This window comes from Taurulus bubalis (genome assembly GCF_910589615.1).
Source record: "Taurulus bubalis genome assembly, chromosome: 16".
In the NCBI taxonomy this organism is placed as follows: Eukaryota; Metazoa; Chordata; class Actinopteri; order Perciformes; family Cottidae; genus Taurulus; species Taurulus bubalis.
The window spans coordinates 7,498,204-7,513,720 of NC_136604.1; the positions used below are offsets into that span (position 1 = coordinate 7,498,204).

Genomic DNA, 15,517 nt, shown 5'->3' on the forward strand with positions numbered 1-15,517 from the left:
ACTATAAAAATGCCCATGTGGGATTTACATTTACATGATTTAGTTGATGAGTGGAATTGATTTGATAAGTCCACAGAGACCCATAAGAGACATGCAGGAAAAATTATTTCACTTTATTAATAAAGCTGTTATCCCCACAGGCTTGAATTGAACACAAACATTAAAGCTGAACTTTATATTAAAAGTGGAAAGAATGCTTATATGTCACGTACAAATGTGTTGGTTATGTTAATGAACCCACAGAGAATCACCACACCTCAGTTTGGTGAATTGTGTCGGGGTGGGGGGCTCACAGCCTCGACTTCACGGCTGTAGTTCACTCTCACTGCTCTTATCAACCTGATATTAAGCTACTTTCATCTGCCTGTTGTGCACTAACTGCTCAGCCCCAAACTCCAGCGATAGCAGTTAGCTGGTGGCGTTTAGACAGAGTTGGTGGAGACCAAAACGGAGCTAAAAGGAGTGTAACTGTGAGTGGCATGAACTACGCCCATAAATACATCCAGCAGACACGGAGCAAAATCAGCAACTGTTTGCTAACATATTCATTAAATTAACTTTGTATGAGAATATTATTTCAATGTTGTGTGTTTAGCTGCCAGTGAATTACTGTTAAAACAATGTCAGTCTTCTGCTTACAGGTGGTTGTTTTATTTCCCAAACACACACCATATCATTAACTGTCGGTGCCATTTAAAAAAGGAAAGCAGACATCTCATTTTGCACTGAGGCATCTAAAGCCCGACTTTTAACTTTTTTCCCTGGTACTGCTCTGCAATATTTACGCTTTCCTCCTGCCTGCTCCTCGGCTCTGCCCTGCAGCTTGAACCAGATTTCATTAGAGCCTTCAAAGATGGTCTGGCCGGCGTTTGAAGAAGAAGGGCAGAGAGACTGAGGAGAGGCAGAGCAGCCGGCCGAGGCGTATTTGTCCATCTTTTCACTTGACGTTTATTCATCTTTTGAGATTCAGCACCGTCATCCATTTTTGGCAGAGTGATTGAAAGGTGTGTCTTGGCGTGAAGGAGATGAGAAGGTTGAGATTTGTGATTATGTTGATGGTATCACACCTCTACATGCTCAAGATGGTGTTTAGATAATGAAGGCTAGAGATCAGGTGTGTCCTCGGGATGATCATTTATCGAGTGCGTGTTGTTTGACACCTTAAAGTTACATCAGGTACGGTTGTTATTTGGCCATCTTGTGGTTGGAAACACAATTAAATGCTTTGAGTGAATGAATCAAGAGGTTTCGGATCAAGACTGTTGTAAACATGCTATTTGATATGTGTTTGTATGCAGCTAACAAAAGAAACAAGAGGTAGTGCTTGCATTATTAATGTGCTTATTGAAATGTTTATCTGTGGGTCAGTATTTATTGGTTAGATGTCACCCGGCCTTAATGAATTTCCAACAACGCTCAAGGTCACTTCCTGATTTAATCTACAAATTTCTAATCTTGTTTTTCAGTTTAATCATTTCCCTGTGATCTCGTGATTAGTGATGAGTGCAAGGCAGAAAATAACCCCAGAATAATAAAGGTTTGCCGTTTTGAATCATGGAGCGCCACGGTGGCCTTTGATAATCAGTCCTGTATGCAGCCGGGGAGAGCGAGCACGGGGCCTCTGCATGACTCTGGAAAAATTGTGGAAAAATTGTGCTTGCAGAAATCCGGTCGGTTTATGCATTTGCAACAGCATCAGCACATATTATGGATGTGGATATAAGCTACTGTTGGAGAACAGGAAGTTAATGGCAGACCTTCAGTCAGTTCTGTATCAACAGAGGAAAGTAAATCTTACACATGTGTACCTGTGCACTTTTGTTTCTAATATCCAGGTTGATCTGATCTGTTGTTTTAACATTTTTTTTGTTATTATTATTATTTTTAAAATACCTATGTAAAAGGTGTAAGTTCTACAAAATGAAAAAAAACAAACAGCTATGACTTCTTTAGTCCAGCAGAGGGCAGCAAAGTCCTCTGATGTGCAGCTCTTCTTCTTCTGTATGACTTAGTTCATATTAGGCTGTTGTACTACAATATTTACACATTGTAAGACTTTATCAGTCGGGCGATGACACCAGTGTGTGATAATCGTTGTATTTGTAGGTTAGCCTCTGTCGCCGACTTGCAACCTACTATGGAATAAATATTTTTTATGAACTCATTTATTGGAACTAAATTCACACGATTTGTTTTTGCTTCTAAACGTGTTCACTAGAGTCAGCCTAAGTAATAAAAAGTGATTACACAGTGGCGTCTTAAGTCTTATTAACAGGCATAAAGGTCCCGTCAGTCCCGGAGTGAAAACATCAAAGAATGGCCTGTTCTCATATCTAAGTTCAGTGTGAAAAATATCAACCCATGACTCTGTAATCCACTCTCTTTAATGAGCTCAGGAATGTTATTATGGAACAGGAAATGTCATACGCCTGCTGGAAAATACGTTCTCCTTTGTCTCTCGCTCCACTTCTATGAGGACGCGTACAAAAGACATTTAGTTTGTAAGGAATCCTTACAAGGAAGCTGCGAGACAAAACACATCTGATGCTGAGAGTTTTTTTTATTTTATTTTTATTCAGAAAAGGCGCAGTTCTGTGAGAGATTTCCATTTTTCTGTGAGTTGGTAATTATTAATTAATGCTTCATTGGATAATTATTCAGGCTGCAAATAGAAGCTGTGAGGATTACAACATGAGAATAGATGTATATCCTGCTGCCGGCATGTCAGTTTAAGACATGGATTCCCAAAATGTGAATTGCCTTTTTAGAAGAATACTCCCACATATTTAGCATTGCACTTCAACAACAGTGTCGGCCCGAGGATGGACAGCAGTAAAAAAAAATCAACATTGATGCAGCAGAACCAGAGATTTTTTAATTGGTGCCTGCATTACCCACAATGCAACATGATTTGCAACAGTTGCTTTTCAGGATAATATTGGCAAAACATAATATAAAGAACACGTACAAGGCCACTTTATTAAGACAAAATAGCATTTCCCTTGTATTCACACCAGATACAGCCTTTTAGTTAAGATAAGATAACATAACCCTTTATTAGTCCCGCAGTGGGGACATTTACGGGATTACAGCAGCAGAGGGTAAAGTGCAAAAAAGAAACAAGATCAAAACAAGTATTATAAATAAGCAATAAGCAATACAAGAAAACTGTAATAAAAAAAACAAACGGTAAAGAATCCACAGTAACTGAAATATGATATATACAGGCAGAATAACTTATTGAGGTGTATTTCCACTGCACATGTTTTAAGTGTTGTGTGGTCTACTTGGAGCACAGCTGGCTGTGCAGCCTGACCGCAGCAGGAAGACCTGCAGGACCTCTCCTCTCCTTCACACTGAGGAGGGAAGCAGCCGCTGGCTGAAGGAGCTGCACAGAGCTGCCAGGGAGTCCTGTGCTGGTCTCTGCCAGTGATGCGAGTCAATGGTTACTATGGCTGAACAAAGACAGAGGGATGACCGGAGATCTTTTAGATTGTAACTATAACTTTTGATCTGACTGTATGCATTCCGGCGACCGTACTTACTTTCGAAGGTGTCGAAGGTTTTTATTATCAACGACTTGGAATTACAAGTAATTAGGGTTTAGGGTCGGCACATAAGCTCAGACTTCTGCCTACTGTACACCTTTTTAATTTACATTTTTTTAATTTAGTATTTTAGTAAGATTTAATTACTTTCATAGCTACGATGCAATTTTAGTTTAAATAAAGAAACAAACCACAAAAACTACAAAAATAAGTATTCTTCAGCCCCAACCGACGCTGACTCACGTGATGTCACTTGAGGCAACCTTTTGCCGGATAAGTTCACCTTTAATATGTGAGAATGGTATAAAAACTGGGCTACAGACTGCACAGTCTTATTGTTTCGCTCTTAGTGTCGCGGAATAATTTATGAGTAGATATTGTTTTGCAGTTATATTGCTCCACCTTTAACTCACTGGCCTCAGGAGGACTCACCACAAAATGCAATGATGTATTGTTTCTTTTATCTGTGTGTGTGTGTGACTAACCGCCATGTCTGCACCGACTGTTTTTCATATCCTCTCATTAGATGCTGTGCTGATGAAACTGCTGCTTATAATTTATACATGAGGCACTGAAACTCTACTGCCGCACTTGCCTCATTTTATTTTTGAAGAAGTGGGACAGATCTGGGAAGTCTGATCCTGGCACGGTATCGCTTTCGCTTTCTCATTTATAACCGTTCAAGCGGTGCATTCCTCAAGCTCGTGCTTTATTTGTGGCAGATGTGTCTCGTGTTGCATCTGGGTCACTTCCCACCACTTATTCTATTCAAGCATTCTATTCTCCTGGTTTTTGGCACCTTGAGAAGAGGCGTCATTTCACTGCTTCGGTGACCTCTCATGGCTTTCGTGCACTCGCTGTTTTGCTTTTCTTCAGTCTGGTAGATTGGGTGCTCTGCTTCAGTAACATGTTGCTGCGTCTGAGATGCTCTTTTGGTGGTTTTGTGGGCGATGTATAGACAGAACCCCCTGGGCTGATAGCTCTGCTATTTGGCAACACGACCAGCTAACACAGCTTTTAAAACCCACTGATGATCAGTGTTGTGTCTGTTCTCAGCTCACAATGTTTTATGTCCTAATTTGAGGCTAAGCTGTAATTGCAGTGCAGTCTGTTCAGACATCTGTGACCATAAATGTCATTAAAGCTGCTAATTAGCATACAATTGCTACAGGTCTCGTACATAGCCAACTTGTTGCCTTCCGGCAAAATGCATCATTTTGAACAATACGACCCTGCTCAACCCCGTGCTTGTATTGAAATGCTTCTGTCTCATGGAGCTTCTACCTTTTCCATCCCACTAGGCCTGTTGTTGGTACACAGTGTAATGCATTGTATACTTTATGAAACGGCAGTTGCAAGGTAGAAATAGCATGGCTTTGTGATAAATGCCAAACTGGAAGCCCTTAGAAGTGTTTCAATATCTCCCTGGAAGTTGACATTCAAAACACACCTGACATTTAACAGAGGAAGCTGAGCTCGAACAAATACACACAGTTCTTTCTTCAGTTTATTAAAATATCTTGCTCCACCAGCCAGGGATTCTTGACTAAAGGATAAGTATAAAGCTCACAGACAGTGTGAGGAGTTTACCGATTGTTTGACTAAATGTCAGAGCAAGTGTTTGTGATTTTGGAATGATTGTTAGTCTTGACAGAGAAAAGGCCATGCTGATAGCTAGAGACCAGTCCGGCAGCACACACACTCTGTACCATCGCAGTGTAACAGGGCTGAATAGAAGGCTGCATCATGGGGAAAAAAACATTTCAGCGTTTACAAGTTCCTATGAAATATATATTATTTGAGAATATATTCACACAGCGATTTAATCTGCCTTTATGGGACTGTATGTAGGATCAAAATGATGGCACATAATGTGTGAACAGCTGCAACAAACACTGATTGACAGACACGTTGGGCTGGCTGTATCCCTGCCTGTTCTTTGATGAGTAAGGCAACATCAGACGTGTCTTAAACACTGCTTTCTTATCGTTAACACTAAATATTAGATACATATGTATTGAATTGTTATTTAAATAATAAAGTGTGCACCACTTTGCTCACAAATTGGTCAGACCTTAAACAGGATTAAAAAGTCCAGTATATAATGTATATAAACATATAATTACATTGAATAGATTGTCTCCATTGTCACTGAAACCAGATCCAGCTTTTTTCAGTCAGTATCGGCTCGATATCCGTATCGGTTCTATTTTGTGGTTTGCGGGGGCGGGGTTTCCAAAATAGTATACTGACCCTTAAGACTTCAGAGTTCAGGGCTTGGCGTCTAAACCGGTGGAAACGCATCCAATCCATTCAAATAGACGAGACATCAAATATTATTTGCACTCCCCTCCCTGGGCTGGTGATGACGGATAATTCCGGTTATCTTTTCACCTTTTTTCTCTCGACTGTGCCCAGTCAACAGAGTAGGAGGAGGAGAAAGCCGCTCTACTCTTACACACTCACTTCAAAGGTATCTCTAGCTCTAGAAAGAGGACACTTCAGTCGGAGAAGAATGATTTCATATGAAAACAGGGCAGGGATTGAGTCTCGGACAACAACACTATCCCCCTGGGTCTCAAGATGGAAGTGATGATGATATGGGATGAAGAGGACGGCCGGTGATGGAGGACAGGCCCTCAAAGTTTAGCCTGTTGAAAAAGGAGTCTTTGAAGTGGAGGGCAGACTTGGCCCATCTAAGCCCTCTGAAGACTGCAGACGCCCACTCTCTCCCCTGATAACAAGCCAGAGAGATAGACACAGAGAGAGGTAGACGGGAAAGAGAAAGGAAGGAAGTATTCAGAGCGAGAAACAAAAAAAGAGAAGCGGGAGGAGTGGGCTGCAATGCGCATTGGATGAGGAGACGGTTAAGAAGAGAGATGATGATGATGATGATGAAACAGAATAGTGGAAGAAGGCATGAATGAGGAGATGAGCGAAGGGGTGGTGAATGGAAGAGACAATGACACTGATGACAGCGCGGAGGAGGAGAGAGGAAGAATGAATCAAACATGAGATTGGAGTCAATTAAAAAGAAGACTGTCAGGCCGGAAACGGATTTAGAGACGAAGACAGCTGCAGAGAGACAGAGCGGAGGCGAGAGATGGAGGAGTAAGGGTGTGCTGGAGAGTCGGGCATCTGCCTGTGACTTCCTGAGTTCCACTGCCAGACTGGTAGTATTTAAACAAGCTGATATATACGTACTCCAAACACATGTACTATATACAACAAGCAGGAAAGAAAGGAGGCGTAGAAGGAGGATGAAGGCAGCGAAGCTGTGTCAGAGGGGGGAGGATGGGAAACTTGAAAGAGCTGGAGGGAAACACAGCGGAGGGATGGTGGGAGCATGCAGGGGGAGGAGAGGAGGCGTCACTGGGACTTTCCCTGAGCTTTTTTCTTCTTCTCTTCTCTCTCCTCCCTGTTTTTCAGAGTAGGTGGTGGGCAGAGACTCTCTCTCTCTCTCTGTAAGTCACGCACAGCAGCTCACCACCTCGACTCAGCCACACTGTACGTCTCTCTAACGAGACCCGGGACTCCTGCAAGGCGGCTGCTCTCAGTCAGCAAATTCAGCTGAGGAAGAAGAGCGCTTGTTTATTCGTCCGCGGTGCCTATCAGAGCCTATCAGAGCTTCAAACTCCTCAAAAGATACAGTTTTTGACAGGTTTTCCGTTGAGACCTCTTTAATTGGATTTAGCTCCAAGTGGAGCCGTGTGCAGTTCCTGTACTCTTTGTGGAGCCAGAAACTTTAACGTCGGCCCCTTTTGCTGGATTTTTGACGTTGCTTGTGTTCACCTGAGGCCATCTTACCCTTTTGGAGATGAGGACCAGTTGTATGCAGGTCAAGCCGGCAGCTACACAGCAATGCAGCGTGAGTGTTTACAAGCTGGTGTTGGTGTTGGTGCATGCTGTTGGTCTGTCATCCCTTTTGGATGTGGGGCGAAGGCGTCGCTGACGTCTAGGGGTCACATTTGTCTGAAATGTGAAGTATAGTTTTCCTCCAAAACTGAGTGTTTGTTGATTTCCGAAATGATAGAACAAGCTAGCCAGCAGGACTCCCTCTGGTGGTGAACATTTACTCGTACAGCATCCTCAAAAGTTTTTGAAATGGGTTTTGAATTTGTGGAAAAGGTGGAACACCAAGTTTATTCCCACACTTATTCACACTGAATAAGATGTCTGACTGAGATTATCAATTTAATCGGTACAACTTTATTATCATGAACTCTTTCTAAAGATCTGTCACTGATTGGGTTACTACTGGTTGATACATTTTATTAATGCTTTATAGATCAGTTGTAGTTCCAACTATTTATAAAACCTGACTGAAACTAAGGCCCACCAAATGTAGCAACTTAGCTTTTAGCTAAGCCGTATATTTTTAAACAGTCGTGGACATTCTTCTGTCGACAGAGATTACATGTTCAAATTCATGTAACTTTTCATAGTAGTAGTCCTTAAAAAGTTAAACATAGTGCTCGCATCCTGCAGACAGAACAAATGAAGTTGAAAATATAAAATATGATTAACAGAAATTGCATGCAGACGTATAATGTTGAGGATTAGGCTCATCATTCCAAAAGTCCGTACTGTGTTTGGTCATAGCGCCTTTCATTTTGCCGCTGAAAATGACTGGAACTCACAAACGAGCTCAAACTAACGGCTCTCACCTCTCTCAACATGTTCAAACAAAAGCTGCAACAAGTCATAGTTGACTGCTGTACTTGCTGACCAGCCCTCACTTCTCTCTCTCTTCCATTTTTACAAAGAACATCCAGTAATCTTTTTTTTAACGTAGTGTTTATTAATTTACCTATGTTGTTTTTAGCCATTTTCTCATGTGTTTGTCATAATGTATTGTCATCATTGTAAATGAGAATTGGTTCTCAATTGATTTTACCTGGTTAAATAAAACAAATAAAAAAGGATGTTTTGAGGCATATTCCTAAAGAATACGACACAACCAAATACAATATTTAATTTAGTAGTAACCAACACAGCAAAGATCATTCTGAAGCCTTTGTGTTCTGAACTCCCTCCTCAACCTTAACCACTGTTAAGCCATAAATCCAAACACTCTGGGCACTGATTCATTATTATTTCCCACCTCTTGACAAGTTAAACTGCATTAAGAAGTCTCGGCTAATGACACTCACTAAGTCCACAGATATATCCACTGAAGGGGTTTCCGCTGAGATGCTCCGACCTCTTCAGTCGTACTTTCCTGTTTCTGCCAAGAGCCTGTTTAATTAGTTAGAACCACTGGATTCATAACACACCTCCCCCTATGGAACCTTCCTCCTCTCCTCGCCTTCCCTTCTATATATACATCACTCTGCTCCGAGAACCATCCAGCTCCAGGGAGTCCTTTACGTGTGTGTTCAAGCATGCATCCTCTGTGTGTGTGTGTGTGTGTGTGTGTGTCTCTTCTGTTTTGGTGCACATGTGAGTGTGCTCAGTGAGGATGTGTGAGTGGATGTGTGGAGCTTTTAGCATGCATGCATGAAATGAAGTATTCAGGTGACAGGGAGGCACTCTGGTCCTCATAGTCTCTTTTTCTTCAGTGCGTGCGATAATGCTGCTCAGTTCAGATTCAGTTCCCTCATTTAGCTTTTTTTTAAACCAGTAGCAGCTTCACGTAAATTAGGTATTTACAAGTTGGGAAAAAAAGACACACATGCGCTGAATATTTTTGCATAGATATGAATAAAGATAACTAGCAGTGGGGGGTGTACAAAGAGTTGTTGCCCACAGGCTTTAGAGCACTTTCTGCATTATACATCAGCCTCTTTCTTTTTTCTTCTTCTTTACTTCCTGCCCGAGTCATCAAAGGCATCAGCTCTTCTTTAACCTCAACTGGATTCATTTCCAGTTGAATGCTGCAACGCAAACAAAGGACGCGACTTCTGTCCTCTTTGACAGAGGCCAATTGTTACACACATCAAGGCGTTGTGTAGTTGTGTGCTGAAGGCAGTTTGAAGCAAACAAGAGGCACTCGGCTGCTCAAAGGAATGCAGCGCTCCCAACGCAGGACGTGTCCTTTGGTTTGTATAAGTTGCTTCTGTAACAGGTCCCTCTAAATGAGTTGCGTGACCTTTTCGTTGGCATCGACAGCTGCCAGCCGGTGAGAGAGAATGGCAGCGTCTTCCTCCTCTTGGCCTTTCCAAGTGACGGGTGTCGCAGATAAAATAAACATTTTTTTGTGCAGTTTCCAGTTTGCTCCTGGTCACATTTTTCTTGAGTTGCCAGTAAAGAGTGACATTCGCCTTTTAGATTGTGTCATTTAAACCTTTCTTAAAGGCTATTAAAATATCTTTTAATTTCTTGGTTGCCAAATGTGTGCTTATCTAAAGCTGAAAATATACTCTCACTCTCTTTATTTACTCTCATTTGAGTGACCTTTGCGAAACCTACAACTGTTTTTGGAAGATTCTACGCCTAGTATTTAGCCTTTAAAAAACTAAATGTTATATTTGTGACCTGTTTTTAAAGATTTACATCTTCAGTGGAACTTGGAGATGAAGACAGTGTTTGCATTGTTGTTTTTTGGTCTTTTCATGCCATTCATCAAAGAAAAATATAGAATAATGGCAGATTTATCGTTTAATCATCTCACAGCCCCTCAGATTTGTTTTGCTCCTCCTCGGGGTGGTTCCTGAAGCCCATGTTGGAAGAAACTTCCTCATATATCAAGTCTTAAAGTGTTTAGGGTGGTATATAGAGGAATACAAAAGGAAAAACTCAAATTCATACATGAAATATATATTTTAAAGTTGGGATTGTGATATTAAAATGTAACCACAGACTCACATTGAACTGCCTCCAAAACTCCATTTACAGTTCACCCCTCCACAGAATACAGTGAATCCATTGAACCTTTTCATTTTGATTGTATAAAAAAATAAATGTATATACTTTCTATTTTCCTTCCTGTTTTCATAGCACCACCAAGGGCTGGAAGACATCAACCACACTGAAGAGGTGACGGACACGGAGGACAACGAGGAGGAGGACCTGGGGGTCCTGGACGACCAGCGGAGCATCATCCTCCACCTGCTCTCCCAGCTCAAACTGGGCATGGACCTCACACGGGTACGGCACTGGAACTGACTTTTAAATCAAAGCTACAAAAAGAGACTCGTAAAATGATGTTTGTTATATCACAAATATAAGTAATTATTGTTTTCTGAGCCCTTTTCCCCTAAAGTATTTGTATCCCTTCAACTCATTGGGTTTCATAGGTGGTGTTGCCTACCTTCATTCTGGAAAAGCGATCACTACTGGAGATGTACGCCAACTTCATGGCCCACCCTGACATGTTCCTGTCAATCACAGCGGGGGCCACAGCCGAGGACCGGATAGTCCGTTTTGTCGAGTACTACCTGACCGCCTTCCACGAGGGGCGGAAGGGGGCCGTGGCCAAGAAGCCCTACAACCCCGTGCTGGGCGAGACCTTCCTCTGCTCCTGGGAAGTGCCTCGGGACAAAGTCAAACCGTTGGTCCGATCCAACCAGGGCTCCTCTTGGGAGCCGAGCAGGGGCCCCAACACCACGCAGCAGGCTGACGATGAATCGCCGGCAGACTGCTACAGGGTGCGGTTTGTGGCCGAGCAGGTGTCCCATCATCCACCGGTGTCTGGGTTTTACTGCGAGTGCCGGGAGAAGAGCATGTGCGTCAACGCCCACGTCTGGACCAAGAGCAAGTTCATGGGCATGTCTATAGGCGTGTCCATGGTGGGAGAAGGTGAGCTGATCCACATGGAACTTATCATGCTATAATGTCACACTTTTCCACCACTTTGTTGCGTTTTTTTGGACTGAACTAGGTCAAAGCTAGCAAGTTCAGTTTTTATTTTTGATCAGGCAACAGTACAAACAAATTATCTGCAAAAGTGCTTGGTCCCCTTTCAGAGTGTTATGATGTTATATACGTCAGTGGTTACTACTAAAAAAAGGGAAAGAAGAAGAAAAAAATGGCTGCTCTCCTGATAGCAGTTCAGCAACAGAAAAGGAAACAGAGCTACAGAAGCTGATGCAGACCAGCTGGATTTTGATTTGACCTGATTCAACTGTGTGAGCTTGTGATGAGTGCGTTCCTCTGGTGCTGTAAGGAAGGATGATCATCTATCGCAGGCTCACTGGACATAATGTGTCTTAAGTCTTAATGTGTCACACATACTGATGGCCTGTGTTAATTAGTGAGCTCTAGAGGTGCTGGTAGGGACAGCCAGGCTAACTGTTTCCCTCCGTTTCCAGTCTTTGTGCTAAGCTAGGTTAGCCGGCTGCTAGTGGTAGCTTAATTTACTGTGCAGACATGAGTGGTATCAATCCATAACTTAACTGCATTTAGGGAAATATTGTCTTTTAACTCAGTTACAGTTGCTCGTTACTTTGATTTGACATACAAAACATATGATGCACTTTTATAGATTAAAGGCTATACGTATTCACAGAGCTGTTTTCAGTTATTGTGGTTTGTCAGACCTACTCTAAATGTTGTAACTTGCCCGACAACAAAATTCACAGGAGCAGGCGAAAGATCAAACCCAGTGTGTTCACATCATGCTGGGAAAAGGTCTAATCATGCAAATTAATTAGGTGGATCATGGATACGCATGAACTAAAACACTCAACCGTTTATAAAACAGCTACATTAAGATGCTGCTTATATTTTAAGACAGAAACAATAAAATTCAGTTAAGTCCTACATCTGACACAGAGCTCCTGACGTTTTTTAAAAGTTCTCTCCAGCAGAGAAACCTTCTCCTCGGCCGTTTGCAGTGAAACACAGCTGCACAAGTGGTCTCTTGTAAACATGTGGTCGTGATACAAGAACTGAAAGCTATTCATGGACATGCGAGATGGTGTTGTTCATGACAAAATATATCCACTTATAGACTGTCTGACGATGATTATGATGATGATTATGAGCATTAAGTATAATGGCCTCTATTATGGACCCAAGTGATGCAAACACAAACTGCCTGAAGGAGATATGAACTGGTTTATATAATGTTCTTCACAGTGGAAGTTATTTGTGCTGACTACTTTGCAATATTGGAATAGAAAACAATTATTTCTGCCTCCAATCAGGTTAAACAATGTGCCCGTTGTTATTGCCGATTCACACAGGACTTGGAAACTCCAACTCCGGCGTAACTAATCACAACATGAGTTGAGATTGCTGCTGTAACAGCCGCTTCAGAGAGCGTGGAAAACAATTACATTCTGCCAGAATATTAACTGTATGTAAGAGCTTCATAAAGTGCCGAGTCATTACATTTAAGTTAAATGTTTATGTAGAATATTTAGTTTCTGTGTACCAACTTCTCTTCACTGCTTGTGTGCAGAACTAGCTTTGAGAAACCCTCTACACATCAGCCCCATACATTAAATTAGTGTTAAATATGCCAATATTTGATTATACAGGTGATTATGAGGAAACGTGCTGGCTTGACATACCTTTGAAATTAATCTCTGCCAAATTGTTGCTGAGCCTCAGTCAAGTTAAGTTTTCCCTCAATATTGAGCACACACAGAAAATATCCTTTACCAATACGAGAAGATTTTTATCGGTTTTCTTTTCCGTTTCTGTGCATTTGTGTTACCATCACGCATCTGAAGACTGACTTTAACCCGGCCTACTTCTTCTCTCCTCCTCACAGGCGTACTTAGTCTCCTAGAGCACGATGAGGTGTACGTCTTTACGCTGCCCTGTGCCTACGCCCGCTCCATCCTCACGGTGCCCTGGGTGGAGCTGGGGGGCAAAGTCTCCATCAACTGTGCAAAGAGCGGCTACTCTGCCTCCGTCACCTTTCACACCAAGCCCTTCTATGGAGGGAAGGTGCACAGGTGAGCGTTTCCCTGCCTGTTGTACGTCGGAAAAATGAAAAAGATGTCACGGTATACTATGTGGGAAAGAGCTTAAAAACGTCATGGTATACTACAAGGCTATTTCATTTAAATGTTAAAGAAAACTAGTATAGTATGACAAAAAAAAACAGTATAGCATGTCAAAAAAGTAAATAAATCGAAATAAGTCATGGTATATAGTCATTTAACAGTATAGTATGTAAAAAAACAAGGCATCGTATCAGCATGTCAAAAAAAGTAAAAACTCATAGTATAGATTTTTTTTGTTAAGTCATTGTATCGTAAGTCGCAAAAAACCCTGATATTTCAAAATGTCATAAGCATGTCAATAGTATGTCACAAAAAGATATATATCCCATGCAAATGTAATTAATTGTCAAAAAAACCCTAACCTCTAATATCGTGCAGTATGTGATTAAAATATAACGATCTCCGTGTGGCTTGCTCAGAGTGACGGCAGAGGTCAAACACAACCCCACCAGCACCATCGTGTGCAAGGCGCAGGGCGAGTGGAACGGCACGCTGGAGTTCACGTACAGCAGCGGGGAAACCAAAGTGATCGACACGGCCAAACTCCCGGTGACCAGGAAGAAGCTGCGGCCCGTGGAGAAGCAGGGGAGGACCGAGTCCAGGTGAGAACCCATCACCACCCGAATGTCATGTTCTTAACGCGCAGAGTATTGCTCGCTGTGCGACACACTGTCACTGTAATCGCTGTGCGTTGCTTTACCTGCGTGCAGGCGGTTATGGCAACACGTCACCAAGTCGCTGAGGGAAGGGAACATCGACGAGGCCACGGAGCACAAACACCGACTGGAGGAGCGACAGAGAGGGGCGGAGCGGCAGAGAGCAGCCGACAACGAGCCCTGGACACCCAAATACTTCACTAAAGAGGTACGGTCAACGTGTTCGAGCAACACTGGGCCTGGCTCCAAAATCACCTCCCATTTACTACACGGTGCTCTATATTTACTGTCATTTTGTATCAGTTTCCAAAGAGTGGCCATTTAAAATGTTGTTCATCTACATGATGAATTATTGCAGTTATACCCTTTTAAAGTGTATGTTTTGGGAGCAGGCTGAGCAGTCAAAATTGGCACCAAGTAACGTTGATTCATTGCAAATAGTTAATTAATGATTTTAAATGTTTTGCTGTTTGGCAGCATGAATCATCTTGTTAAATGCACACCAACTCGTTCTCTTAGGAAAGAACAGGCAGCAGTCACAAGTTTTAATTTTACGGGTTCTGAAAGTAACTTAACTTTATTAATCGTGAAACAAGATACCGCTATGTTAGCGGTCTATGGGGTGTATTTGGTCAGATTATTTAAACTGGCAGGTTAAAATGCGAAGGCTCGGCTAATTTCATAGGTGTTCATCGCCGTTTAGATTCCCCTGGACACGGTTTCTGTTGTGTTTGGATTTGGTTGTGTGTTCTTTATTTTTTTTATTTCCTTGTATCCATTTAACTCACCACAGAGCACCTGAGGGAGTAGTGAGGGAGGACGTTTTATTTAGGAGAAGCAATCAACTAAAAATCTGTCGTCGTTCTCACAGAGTTAATTACGGATTTCTTCCTTACGTCTTTCCACACGCGCAGGGAGACAGTTGGATCTACAACAGCCCACTGTGGAAGTCCACCTGACAGCAGAACAACGCTCTCTTCTGATGGACAATAACGGAGAGCGATCCCTCCTCTCCACACTGAGGTCAGAGGTCAGGAGCTGCGTCCTCCAGAGACCTTCAGCCCGAAGCTGCAGACTCACAAGAGACACAAACAGGAAGGTGCCAAGGCGACCTCCACCGCGAGAACCAAGGTGGTGGTTGCAGCTCTGGGGACAGAAGTACATTTTTATATACAGTTAAGAGTATTACTATTCAAAGTAGAGTATTTCTATTTTTCACCTTGCCAAGGCCTTTTTTGCACACGCACTGTAATGAAGTTTGCCACTGGTGTTTTACTTTGTATTTGTTTTTTTTTTACAATCGATACCTTTTCTCAGACATCGCCAAGCTTTTAGTTTGTAATGCAGCGTTAGAATGTGTGTACATGATACTGTAGCTGTAAATGAGTGGTTTATAAAGTACCTTTACCATAGA

At 42.2% G+C, this 15,517-nt stretch overlaps 1 protein-coding gene across 1 annotated transcript in view; it reads left to right on the forward strand.

Annotated features, from left to right (window-relative positions):
* osbpl10a (oxysterol binding protein-like 10a) overlaps nucleotides 1-15,131 on the forward strand; it is a gene marked incomplete at its 5' end in the record, with an annotated part of 56,747 nt that extends 41,616 nt beyond the window's left edge. The window contains 6 exons of the mRNA XM_079231615.1: nucleotides 10,488-10,637; nucleotides 10,787-11,288; nucleotides 13,210-13,396; nucleotides 13,867-14,049; nucleotides 14,158-14,311; nucleotides 15,018-15,131. Of these exons, the coding sequence (XP_079087741.1) occupies nucleotides 10,488-10,637; nucleotides 10,787-11,288; nucleotides 13,210-13,396; nucleotides 13,867-14,049; nucleotides 14,158-14,311; nucleotides 15,018-15,062 (1,221 nt within the window). The 3' untranslated portion in view covers nucleotides 15,063-15,131. The remainder of the gene's footprint in view (nucleotides 1-10,487; nucleotides 10,638-10,786; nucleotides 11,289-13,209; nucleotides 13,397-13,866; nucleotides 14,050-14,157; nucleotides 14,312-15,017) is intronic.
* Between the last annotated feature and the right edge of the window lie 386 nt (nucleotides 15,132-15,517).